General features: G+C 39.4%; 1 protein-coding gene across 2 annotated transcripts in view; it reads left to right on the top strand.

The window, feature by feature from the left end:
- AHCTF1 (AT-hook containing transcription factor 1) overlaps positions 1-13,126 on the top strand; it is an 87,042-nt gene that overhangs the window by 65,115 nt on the left and 8,801 nt on the right. For both annotated transcript variants that reach the window (XM_038393964.2, XM_043512276.1), the window contains exons 27-31: positions 180-375; positions 1,256-1,459; positions 4,661-5,099; positions 7,046-7,166; positions 10,782-10,885. In XM_038393964.2, the coding sequence (XP_038249892.1) occupies positions 180-375; positions 1,256-1,459; positions 4,661-5,099; positions 7,046-7,166; positions 10,782-10,885 (1,064 nt within the window). The remainder of the gene's footprint in view (positions 1-179; positions 376-1,255; positions 1,460-4,660; positions 5,100-7,045; positions 7,167-10,781; positions 10,886-13,126) is intronic.

Raw genomic sequence — 13,126 nt, 5'->3', positions numbered from 1 at the left:
TTACTTCATTTGATTCTACATTTTCTTTCACATATAGAGCCACTCTCCAACTAGCACGACCTGTTCTGTCCTTCTGATATATTTTGTACCCTGGTATTACTGTGTCCCATTGATCATCCTCATTCCACCAAGTTTCTGTGATGGCTATTATATCAATATCCTCATTTAAATCTCGGCAGATTGCTGGATTTGGTGGTTCGTCCTGTTCCTCTGTGTTCTCCCTCATTTGAGAGTAATTGGCAGACACCATGTAGAGCTTCTACTTCATGTACTATATCCAGTCCATTACAGTCAAACTCACGGAGCCCCATATTGCGCACGAACATTTCAAGAGCATCAGAGTTGAATTTGTTGGAGACTCCTCTTGTGGTTAAGGTATGTAGAATTGCTAAACTTTGAAGTATTTTTAAATTTCTTTTATGGGGGGGGAAACACCCCACAATACATAATGCCAAGCATGTAGGTATTGAATTGTTGGATCTTCCATATATACATTTTATTTGTATGTGCCTAATTCCATTAGAAGCAATATGTGGAAAACCGACTTAAGGAGAGGAGTATTACAAAATGATAAAATTATATTATCTATTAACAGTTTATACTTTACCAAATAGCTTTATAAAACAAATTTATTTTTATTGAAGTGCAGGCAAGAGTGCTGAAATGGGGAATGTCAACATGTCCAAATACTTATTATGCCAGTTATGGAATAACTAGCCCCTAAAGAAAGTTTATTTTAGCCCCTAGTAGTTAGTTTGACTTAAACTCCTAAGCGTGATGGTTTATATTCCTTATATTTTCTTCTCCCATCTACTGTAACTGTAGACGTTTTTATGCCTATAAATATCAGTCTGTTTGTGAACTTCATTAACCTCATGGCCTCAACGGTATCTTATGACCGTAAGTGCCATTGTTTCATTATTCATACATACTTTTTTTTGTGTTTACAGTTTGCTGCCATATTTGAATCTCTGTTGAATAATGAAAGTATGAAGGAACTTTTGATTTATCTATTTGGTGCCATTCTTTTTGTACTTTGTCATGACCATGCTTATTTGTCTTTGTTCTGAATTACATCCTCAATCTTAAAAATCTCTTCATACAGATTACTTTCCATATGTTTAATAATTTTCACGACCCATCTTTCAATGACCAGTTCACGCAGCTTGTGCAGCAGTGATGTTCCATGAAATTGACACTTTGCATGTAGTCTTCAGTTCAGAGATCAAATTAAGATGTTTATTCGTTTACATAGAGAGCTAAAGCTTTGGCCACATCATCTGCTGCTTCTGGTTTCCCTGGGTTTACTCTGCAATCTATTTTGAGATCCAGTCTTCGCACCACACCCATAGCAACTCCTTCAGCATCTTCAGGAAGATCAATTACTCCTCCTCTACGGGCAAAAGAACCCAGAATTTCATTCAGGGAAGAGAATGCAACTTCCAAATGGACAGCTGGGGTAAGCTGGGCTACAGTTGGTGAAAGGGAAGTGATGGTGGAGAGTTTTAAAGCTTTGTAGATTACAACTTGGTGTATGTTTTTAAAGCTTGCAGTATGTCATTGTAGATTGTTCAGTGTATGTTGTGTGTATAATGGCAAGTCAAAGATTAAGCAAAAATTAACTCTCAGATCAAAAACTATTGTAATGGTAATAGAATTTATGCAAATGGAGATCCAAGTATAATGAAATAGTGCAATGACCTTAACAGTCCTATCGCAAGTTTTGGACAAGAAATACAAGCAGCTCTTCCAGGTAAATTCTTTCAGGAAATTGCAATCTATGTACCACTGAAAATATTTCAATTGTATAGGAAGAAAAAGGTTATACAATCATTGGCCAGCTGTTCTTTAATGGTAGAATTATGGAAATTAGTACTGTTACAACCTGGCCTAGTACACAAGTGGACATGGTAGCTGGGTCTCACATTCTTCTAAGCCACCTGGGTCTGGGGTAGTGTCTAATCATTGTTTCTGGCTCTGGGACCATTTGGCATACCCTTGGGCTCAAACCTCACATCTGACTCCTTTCCTCAGAATGTGGGATGCCACCATCTAGCTGTCCTAGACCCCACATGAAACCTGCTGATCCCCCCCAGTCACTTATACATGCTCCACCATGCTGTGATCACTTAGCTTCTAGTTTAACCCCTTCAGAGACAATATGGTGGGAAAGAAGGAACACAGGCTTAGCAAAGGGATTTCTTAACCACAGAAACTTTACTATTAAAGCACCCGAAAGTTACAGATTTTTGAATGCAACAGAAGTCCTGGGAAAAACCCTACTCACGTCTGATCTCGCGCCTTCTGATAGTCTTAAGTTGTGAACATTTCAGGCTGGCAGACTCCCTCTTGGCTGCTCTCTCCTGCTAGTTCTTACATTTGGCAGTGGTCACACCACCTGCATAGAGCAGAACTTTGCTCTTAAGTAAGGTCTCTTTTATCTTTCTGCCATGTACCCTGCTGAGAATTTCCTCTCCCTCGCCCATGCTACTCGCCCCTGTAGATAAACCATTGTTCTGAGGACGGGTGAGCTAACAGTTAAGACAAGCAAAATAGATGGCCTCAGGTTGCAGTCTTGATGGTTTTTCAATGATAATCCTTCAAAAAGGTGTCAAGTATGTTTCCTGGGCAGGGAATCTGCCTGGAATGCAGTGCAATAGGCTTACCTCATGAAAGTTCAGATTTGGGTAGTCACACCTTCTTGTCAACTGTTGGGAATGGGCCACATCCACCCTGATTGAATTGGCCTCATTAGCACTGACCCCATCCCCTTGGTAAGGCAACTCCCATCTTTTCATGTGTTCATAGAATATCAGGGCTGGAAGGGACCTCAAGAGATCATCTAGTCCAACCCCCTGCTCAAAGCAGGACCAATCCCCAATTTTTACCCCAGATCCCTAAATGGTCCCTTCAAGGATTGAACACACAACCCTGGGTTTAGCAGGTCAATGCTCAAACCACTGAGCTATCCCTCCCACTCTATATATTTATACCTGCCTACTGTATTTTTCACTCCATTTATCTGATGAAGTGGGTTATAGCCCACAAAAGCTTATGCCCAAATAAATTTTTTAGTTTCTAAGATGCCACAAGGACTTCTCATTGTTAGTGCTAAAATCTTCACTCGTAGTACAACAGAAAAGGAGTACTTGTGGCACCTTAGAGACTAACAAATTTATTTGAGCATAAATATTTGCTCAAATAAATTTGTTAGGCTCTAAGGTGCCACAAGTACTACTTTTCTTTATGTGAATACAGACTAACACGGCTGCTACTCTGAAACCAGTACAACAGAGATACAGATATCAAACAATATTCACCATGAGTTCTTAGAAAATAATATGCCAATTTTGGCTTATTTGCAACTAAAGCCTAATATCATATCCCCTGTAGGAAGCCCAAGTTTCAGAAGACCATTAAAACAAGGATAGAAATACTAATTACAAGAAAGGCCACCTCTAAGGGCCTGATCTGTGCATGGTGTAACATTGTTACTGATGGATCTAGAAGAGAAGACTAGAAAAATGGGGAAAGGATCTAAAAGCAGATCTCACTTTGAAACAAGTGTCTGGAGAAAGGCCAAAACTTCATTTATTTGTGTAACCATTAAGGAAAATTATTGCAGAACGCTTTGTCAATGGTATCTCATTCCATTTAAGCTAAAGAAAATATAAACAAAAGAGTTATAAATTCTGGAGGGGATGTGAAGAAATAGGGACCTTTCTGCATATGTGGTGGAATATCCTGAAATGATATTTTGGAGAAAAATAATAAATAGATCTTTCAGGATAACTGAAGTTATGCTACCAACCCCAGGAACCCATACTGGCTCTATTAGGTTACTATGCAAAGGAGGTTATTGATTTGAGGAAGAATCCACTGATGATACAATTCCTGCTAGCAGCCAAATGTGCAATAGTGGCATGGAGAATTGAAGTATGGGAAATCATTTCAGTGGAAAAAAGACAGTCTTATATCAGTATCCAGTAGATTTTTATAATATATGGCTACCATTTTTGGAATTTGAACAGAATACACAGATAACAGGTTGACCAAGCACAAATGATCTTTTAAAGATAACAAATACAAGTCATGAATAAGATTTATTAATACTTGTATTGAGAGTTCATGTATGTTAATTTATTTTTAAATCTCAATAGTGGAGAATGGTCACTTTAATCTAATTGTTCCAGACTGTAAGACTAATGAACACTGAAACCTTTTTATAATCTGTATAAAATGGATATAAATTAAAGTGACGTCAAGTAGACTAGGGCCGACCTTAATGTGTAAGGGAATTTCCCTCTTTCTGAAAACTTGAAAACAGTAGTGGGTTGGAATATGAGAATCAGAAAGTGAGACTATAAACAGAAAATAAACTGACCACAGTTCACTTTAACCCTCCAAGCTGACTGAAATCAGTGAGTAAATACTGTAGTGAAAAGTCCATTCAATTTTTAAATTCTAGTTTTAAAAGCTAAGATGGTATTAGTAACACGGTTAAGAAATAGCTTTAATTGTCAGTATCTTGACTCTGTCCAAATATCAGAAATAAGTTTAATATGTCTTTATTCCCTGGAAAAATTTGGGTTTCATTAATGACTCTAATTTGTTTTTTTTTTTGTTTGTTTGTTTGTTTGTTTGTTTGTTTTAAATAAAGATGCTGGGAGATGATAAAACAAAACACCTTGTAGCTTCATCTGAACATAACCTTGGAATTCAAATGGAGGACACTTGGTCTAAGGACAGAGATAAAGTTTCTCCCTTTACTTTGAGCTGTCCTGAGGAGGATCCTGCAGAAATGAATGAATCCTCAAAAGGTATAGCAGGAGATGTTCTGGAGAAAATGGAAGTCAGCAAAGAAACTAGTAATTTTTCTGCCAGGTCAGACCAAACTACCTTGGAATATCATGATGCAAGATCACCAGGCGACTTTGAGGATGATGTTATCTTCATAACTTCTAAACCAGCTAATTCTTCCGACGAAGGTGTTGCTATCATACAGGAAGAGATGATGGAGGAAGAAGGCAGTGAGGTGGTCAAAAGTGAGCCTTTGCAGTGTGAACAACAGACTTCTTCAGAGCTGGAGAAACAAACTGGTATGTGTTGTCATGTGGTCACTTAAGTAATCTAATGACCATTTGGGTGCCCTTTAAAAGGTTAAATGATAATTATAATGGACAGTAGCTAATATTGATATAGTATGCTAGACCTCCATATTTGAAAAGATCCTTGCACTGTAATCCTCTATTTTGAGGCATCCTTAACTTTCTCATATGTTGCGCTTTGGGCTGACATTCCTTGTGCTTAGTCTCAGCCAAGAGGCAACAATTACTTATTTTTGAAAGCTGATATTTCTAGTTTGGGTTTACATGTGGGTTTTTTTTGCTTTGTTTTGTTTTTGGTGTTTTGAGTATGAAGACTTTTCATCAGCTGCATTTTTACCCATTCTTTGATGCTTAGGATTAAATAGTTGCTTCAGATTTGTCATAGGCTTAGTCCTCATTGAAAAGGCCTTTGATCTGTTTGAAAATGTTGATAAGTTAGACATATTTGAAAACATCATACTGGGACTGTATAGTAATCTTTTCTGTCTATTGAATTGTATCCAAGATACCGTGTTTCTGGTAGATACATGCAAGTGTCTGTTTGTGGCATGGAATCTTAAAATTGCTGTGTTCACACCAGTGGGTTATGCAGTCAAGTATTAATGCACATAGTATATTTGAATTGAAAGGTTCTGCAGGGTCTGGGGGGCTGGTTTGTTGTCAGTGAGGTGCCTCATTCTCATGTCTATGTGAGCAGCAGAAGTTCTCAACTACAGTCTCCACTTATTTACACAAGCAGAGGGGAATGATCCAGGTCCAAATATCTGTAATAAAATAGCTCAGTGACCTTAACGATCATTTGTAGTTGGACAAGAAATACAAGATGCTTTTCCAAGATAATAATCACTAGGTAATCTTTACAAGAAACCTTCTTGTTATGTTGGGCTGTGATGGAAAGGGTCCGGTACAATTGCAGTATAAATGTGATAATTTATCACTGGCAGCAGCAGAAGGTAGTCTGTGCTGCTTCTACTTAAACCATTTTGTTTGGTCCAGCAGTGTGATCCTAATTCAGGTCACTGAGAATAATATGAAGAGGGAGAAAGCAGGCACCCAGACCAGAAAGAGGCTAAAGAAATGCACAAAATGAAGTATGACGACAGAAATGATTAGTGGTGTTCAATGGTTTAGCACGGCATTACATTAGTTTAAGATCAAGCTTTATCCCTCACACAAGTGCCAAAAGCATTTGATTGTGCTTCTCCCCTCCTACCTTTTGGGGATGCAGGGGAGCAAAAGGATGTTACTAGCATTACCTGCCTCTGGGGAGACCAAAGTCAAGCCCATCTCAACCAGGGTGATCAACATTATGGAAACACAAAAGGGCATATTGGAAAGATCTCTGGTAAGAGGATGGAGAAGAAACAAAAATAAAAGATATGGAGATAAATATCCAAAATCCAAAGAAAGGGGAAGAGGTGGACTTAAGCTTCTAATTTTAAGAGCAAAAGATATTGTTTGAAGTTTTCAGTAGCTAATCCAATTTTTCTTTGACTTTTAATAGTCAGCCACTATATAAATCTTTTCCTACCCCTAAAATTTTGCCATTCGTTCATTTGTTGCCCTTGAAAGAAAAATAATACGAGGGCAAAGGTAATAAAATATGAAATCAAATTATAGGGTAATGGCAAAATACTTCTCAGCAGAAGGCTCTCAACCACTTGAAGTACCTTCCAGCCCTACATTTCTATGATTGTGAGAGAGAGAGAGAGATTAGTTTCTTTTGTAGTGGGAGTAATAACTCAGACTTTTTGTGCATTTAAATCTCAACCACAGCAATGTATTAGTAGATCCCTTTTTGCATTTTAAATAAGCAAAATAATGAAGCGCATAATGAAGTTTGTAATTTAAAATCAGGTAAACTTTTTCAAAGACCTTGTGTTGTGTTTAATGCAAGTAGTTACCTATTGTTCAGCTGTTAACAATGTTGTTCCTAGGATTTCTGGAAAGGACAGAAATAGTGTGTCCTACCCTTCCTGAGGAGGGTATGTTGGTGTTGAATCACTTAAGCACCTTTCAAGTTGCTGGAGTCTCCACTTGTTTGTCAGCCGGTGAAAGGTAAATATGTAAAAATAAATAATTTGGGTATACAAATGAGTGCCATTTGGCTTTCTTATACTTTAAAAGCTCTATTGTCTTAAGTTCAGATTGGTTCTCTGCTATTTTACTTTCATACCTACATCCTATCAGGGTTCCTTGCATCTTCCTGCATAAACATAACCTCAGTGGTTGATAATCAAACATTAACTCTCAAAGACATAGTCTTCACAAAGTACTGTGGTTACAAACTGGTTAATTCAATCACGAGGTTATTTAAAGCTTTCCCAATTTGAGTCTGTTAAACTAACACTCTGTACTTGAAAGTCTCACTTCTGTCTGAAAATTGTGTACCTCAGGAAATTAAAAGTAATACCTTTAAGGTTCCTATGACTGAAAAAAATTTCTGGGGGATTCCTTCAGTTGGTTTACTTTTGTGTATTTTGACATTTTGTACAAAATCAGTTTCCTTAAAATATATATCTCTCACTCTCTCTGAATTAAATATTTCATTGTATTGAAAAGTCCTGCAAGTACCTAAGCACATGTAGGAAAATTGAATAATTTATGGTAACTTTTTATTGATACAGATGTTACTTTTTGTACAACTTGTTCTAAACTTTTGTTATAGTAGTCACATAAATAATCGTTCTGCAGAAAACAGTATTTTTATTACTGTCATTTTTTTAAGCAATGAACACACTTAAGAGTGAATGGACATTTAATACTTGAATCATGCCATTACTTAATGTTTCAGAGTAGCAGCCGTGTTAGTCTGTATTCGCAAAAAGAAAAGGAGTACTTGTGGCACCTTAGAGACTAACAAATTTATTAGAGCATAAGCTTTCGTGAGCTACAGCTCACTTCATCGGATGCATTTGGTGGAAAAAACAGAGGAGAGATTTATATACACACACACAGAGAACATGAAACAATGGGTTTATCATACACACTGTAAGGAGAGTGATCACTTAAGATAAGCCATCACCAACAGCAGGGGGGGGAAAGGAGGAAAACCTTTCATGGTGACAAGCAGGTAGGCTAATTCCAGCAGTTAACAAGAATATCAGAGGAACAGTGGGGGGTGGGGTGGGAGGGAGAAATACCATGGGGAAATAGTTTTACTTTGTGTAATGACTCATCCATTCCCAGTCTCTATTCAAGCCTAAGTTAATTGTATCCAGTTTGCAAATTAATTCCAATTCAGCAGTCTCTCGTTGGAGTCTGTTTTTGAAGCTTTTTTGTTGAAGTATAGCCACTCTTAGGTCTGTGATCGAGTGACCAGAGAGATTGAAGTGTTTTCTCCAACTGGTTTTTGAATGTTATAATTCTTGACGTCTGATTTGTGTCCATTCATTCTTTTACGTAGAGACTGTCCAGTTTGACCAATGTACATGGCAGAGGGGCATTGCTGGCACATGATGGCATATATCACATTGGTAGATGCGCAGGTGAACGAGCCTCTGATAGTGTGGCTGATGTGATTAGGCCCTATGATGGTATCCCCTGAATAGATATGTGGACAGAGTTGGCAACGGGCTTTGTTGCAAGGATAGGTTCCTGGGTCAGTGGTTCTGTTGTGTGGTGTGTGCTTGCTGGTGAGTATTTGCTTCAGATTGGGGGGCTGTCTGTAAGCAAGGACTGGTCTGTCTCCCAAGATCTGAGAGAGCGATGGCTCATCCTTCAGGATAGGTTGTAGATCCTTGATGATGCGTTGGAGAGGTTTTAGTTGGGGGCTGAAGGTGATGGCTAGTGGCGTTCTGTTGTTTTCTTTGTTGGGCCTGTCCTGTAGTAGGTCTACAAGCCGTCAGGAACAGTATCCCCGATACTGTCACGGCTAACCTGGTGGCAGAACTTTGTGACTTTGTCCTGACCCATAACTATTCCACATTTGGGGACAACGTATACCTTCAAATCAGCGGCACTGTGATGGGTACCCGCATGGCCCCACAGTATGCCAACATTTTTATGGCTGACTTAGAACAACGCTTCCTCAGCTCTCGTCCCCTAATGCCCCTACTCTACTTGCGCTACATTGATGACATCTTCATCATCTGGACCCATGGAAAAGAAGCTCTTGAGGAATTCCACCATGATTTCAACAGTTTCCATCCCACCATCAACCTCAGCCTGGACCAGTCCACACAAGAGATCCACTTCCTGGACACTACGGTGCTAATAAGCGATGGTCACATAAACACCACCCTATATCGGAAACCTACTGACTGCTATTCCTACCTACATGCCTCTAGCTTTCATCCAGATCATACCACTCGATCCGTTGTCTACAGCCAAGCGCTACGATATAACCGCATTTGCTCCAACCCCTCAGACAGAGACAAACACCTACAAGATCTCTATCATGCATTCCTACAACTACAATACCCACCTGCTGAAGTGAAGAAACAGATTGACAGAGCCAGAAGAGTACCCAGAAGTCACCTACTACAGGACAGGCCCAACAAAGAAAACAACAGAACGCCACTAGCCATCACCTTCAGCCCCCAACTAAAACCTCTCCAACGCATCATCAAGGATCTACAACCTATCCTGAAAGATGAGCCATCGCTCTCTCAGATCTTGGGAGACAGACCAGTCCTTGCTTACAGACAGCCCCCCAATCTGAAGCAAATACTCACCAGCAAGCACACACCACACAACAGAACCACTAACCCAGGAACCTATCCTTGCAACAAAGCCCGTTGCCAACTCTGTCCACATATCTATTCAGGGAATACCATCATAGGGCCTAATCACATCAGCCACACTATCAGAGGCTCGTTCACCTGCGCATCTACCAATGTGATATATGCCATCATGTGCCAGCAATGCCCCTCTGCCATGTACATTGGCCAAACTGGACAGTCTCTACGTAAAAGAATGAATGGACACAAATCAGACGTCAAGAATTATAACATTCAAAAACCAGTTGGAGAACACTTCAATCTCTCTGGTCACTCGATCACAGACCTAAGAGTGGCTATACTTCAACAAAAAAGCTTCAAAAACAGACTCCAACGAGAGACTGCTGAATTGGAATTAATTTGCAAACTGGATACAATTAACTTAGGCTTGAATAGAGACTGGGAATGGATGAGTCATTACACAAAGTAAAACTATTTCCCCATGGTATTTCTCCCTCCCACCCCACCCCCCACTGTTCCTCTGATATTCTTGTTAACTGCTGGAATTAGCCTACCTGCTTGTCACCATGAAAGGTTTTCCTCCTTTCCCCCCCCTGCTGTTGGTGATGGCTTATCTTAAGTGATCACTCTCCTTACAGTGTGTATGATAAACCCATTGTTTCATGTTCTGTGTGTGTGTATATAAATCTCTCCTCTGTTTTTTCCACCAAATGCATCCGATGAAGTGAGCTGTAGCTCACGAAAGCTTATGCTCTAATAAATTTGTTAGTCTCTAAGGTGCCACAAGTACTCCTTTTCTTATTACTTAATGTATGTGTGTAGTTAGTTACAATGAGACCTGAGCTGAATGCTAATATTTTGGGATAGGGAATTCCAATTTTTGTTCTGAATGTGTTCTGTTATGAGTATGGACATGAGTATTTTAAACTAGAACAAAACGTTTTTAAAACGCATAGAGGTTCAGCCTCTTGTTTCTTTTCTGTTTACAAAGTGAAACGGCCAATGAAGAGTCCAAGATGCCATCTTTATCGGAAGAAAAAGAGCTGCCTCTCACAAGATCGCAGGCTTTGGAGGCACGAGGAGCAATTTCTGAATGTATGTATGCTTGGTGTATTTAGCAACAAGTAGAAGTTTTAACTATTGAGTTAAGGTAGCTGTAGTTAGGTGCATAAAAAGTATTTGAGCTGCCAGGGTTAAATGTGCAACTTAACCTGTCACTCCATACTTAACAGATTGAAGTGAAGCTTGGCAATGCAAATTTTTGTCAACTTAGAGCTAGAATATACTTATCAAAGAACCTCTGTTTAGAGGAGGCAGAGTTGACGCATACATTTTTATTGAATTAGAGATTTAGGAAAATTGATATTACAATTCATTGTTTCTATGTGCATAGCACACTACTGCAAATTGTACATCTTTGCTGCAGAATTGAGATCAAGTGTGCAATGGACACATGCTTTAAACACCCTTCTAACTGATGGCAGGGGGCTTGGTACTCAAGCTGTGGGAAAGAAGTAGCAAGAAGGGAAGGTGTCTGTACAACCACTTTTCCTGTCTCAAGTGTTGAGGGCTCTTAACTCCTTCCTTGTGACTCTTTGGTGTGACTCCTTTATCTCTACATAATTCAGTCTTGCCAAGTGAGGTGGGCTTGGCTACTAGGTTTTGGAACATGGAGCACCTACTCTCTCATCCTACATGGAGGCAGAACAAGATGAGTTCAGTGGTATTGCATTGGCAGCCCATGTGATAGCAGGGCAGAGGAATTGTTTTTTTTTTTGTAGCTTCATGCCAGCAGAAAATGCTGCTGATACCCTGTTCCACAGCTGCAGAAATGTGGCAGGCATAATGTATTGGATGTAAAAGTGAACTAGTTTGGCTGTTTGGTCCTTAGAAAGTAGACCTCCAAAGTGATATTTGAGGTAGATTGGTTGTCCCCAAGCTTGTAATGTCCTTTGCTAGCTTTTGTTTGGCACTGTGTGGGGGGGAGAGCCATATAGGTCTTGTACTCAATTTATCATCATCTCCTGGCTGTGTGTGCCGGTTTCTGACTGCTTTTATTAACAGTTCTGAGACCCAGTTCATGCTGTTTTAAGAGAATATTTTATTACCGAATTTACAGAAAAAGAATAATTGTTTTACTTAAGAACATAAGAATGACCCTATTGGGTCAGTGAAAGGTTCATCTAGCCCAGTATCCTCTCTTCCGACAGTGGCCAATGCCAGATGCCCCAGAGGGAATGAACAGAAAGGGTAAATAACAAGTGATCTATCCCCTGTCCGCTTATTCCCAGCTTCTGCCAAACAGAGGCTTGGGACACCATTCCGCCCATCCTGTCTAATGGCCATTGATGGACCTATCCTCCATGAATGTATCTAGTTCTTTTTTGAACTCTGGCAAGGAGTTCCACAGGTTAACTGTGCGTTGTGTGAAGAAATACTTCATTTGTTTTATACCTGTTGCCTATTAATTTCATTTGGTGACCTCTCGTTCTTGTGTTATGAGAAGTAGTAAACAACACTTCCTTATCTACTTTCTCTGCACCAGGCATGATTTTTTAGATCTCAATCATATCTACCCGTAGCCATCTCTTTTCCAAGCTGAAAAGTCCCAGTCTTATTAATCTCTCCTCATATGGAAGCCGTTCCATACCACAGTCATTTTTGTTGTCCTTTTCTGAACCTTTTCCAATTCCAGTATATCTTTTTTGAGATGGGGCAACCACATCTGCACACAGTATTCAAGATGTGGGCATACCATGGATTTATAGAGAGGCAACATGATATTTTCTGTCCTATTATCTATCCTTTTCTTAATTATTCCCAGCATTCTGTTCGCTTTTTTTGACTGCCACTGCACACTGAGTGGATGTTTTCAGAGAACTATCCACAATGACTCCAAGATCTCTTTCTTGAGTGTAACAGCTAATTTAGACCACATCATTTTATATGTATAGTTGGGATTATGCTTTCCAATGTGCATTACTTTGCATTTATCCACATTGAATTTCATCTGCCATTTTTTTGCCCAGTCACCCGGTTTTGAGATCCTTTTGTAGCTCTTCGATATCTTATCAAATATTGTTGCTAGTTTGCCACTAAATGTAAGATAATATAGTATTTACAATACTTGAAAAATTTTAACTCAGAAAAGCTCTTTCTTACAGCTCTGGAACAGTCTTGTTCAGATCTCATGTCCAGAAATGTGTTCCCCTGGTCTACTCTATTACAAAAAGAGGACCTGTAGAGTATAGCCCGAAGGCCTGGACAGTTTGTCGGTGATACTTAGATTGAGACTTGCAAGCCACAAGTTGCTCTTTAATGTGTCTCCTGCAACTC

Source organism: Dermochelys coriacea, chromosome 3 (assembly GCF_009764565.3).
Source record: "Dermochelys coriacea isolate rDerCor1 chromosome 3, rDerCor1.pri.v4, whole genome shotgun sequence".
NCBI classification, from domain to species: domain Eukaryota; kingdom Metazoa; phylum Chordata; order Testudines; family Dermochelyidae; genus Dermochelys; species Dermochelys coriacea.
This window is presented reverse-complemented; position numbering and strand designations above follow the sequence as displayed.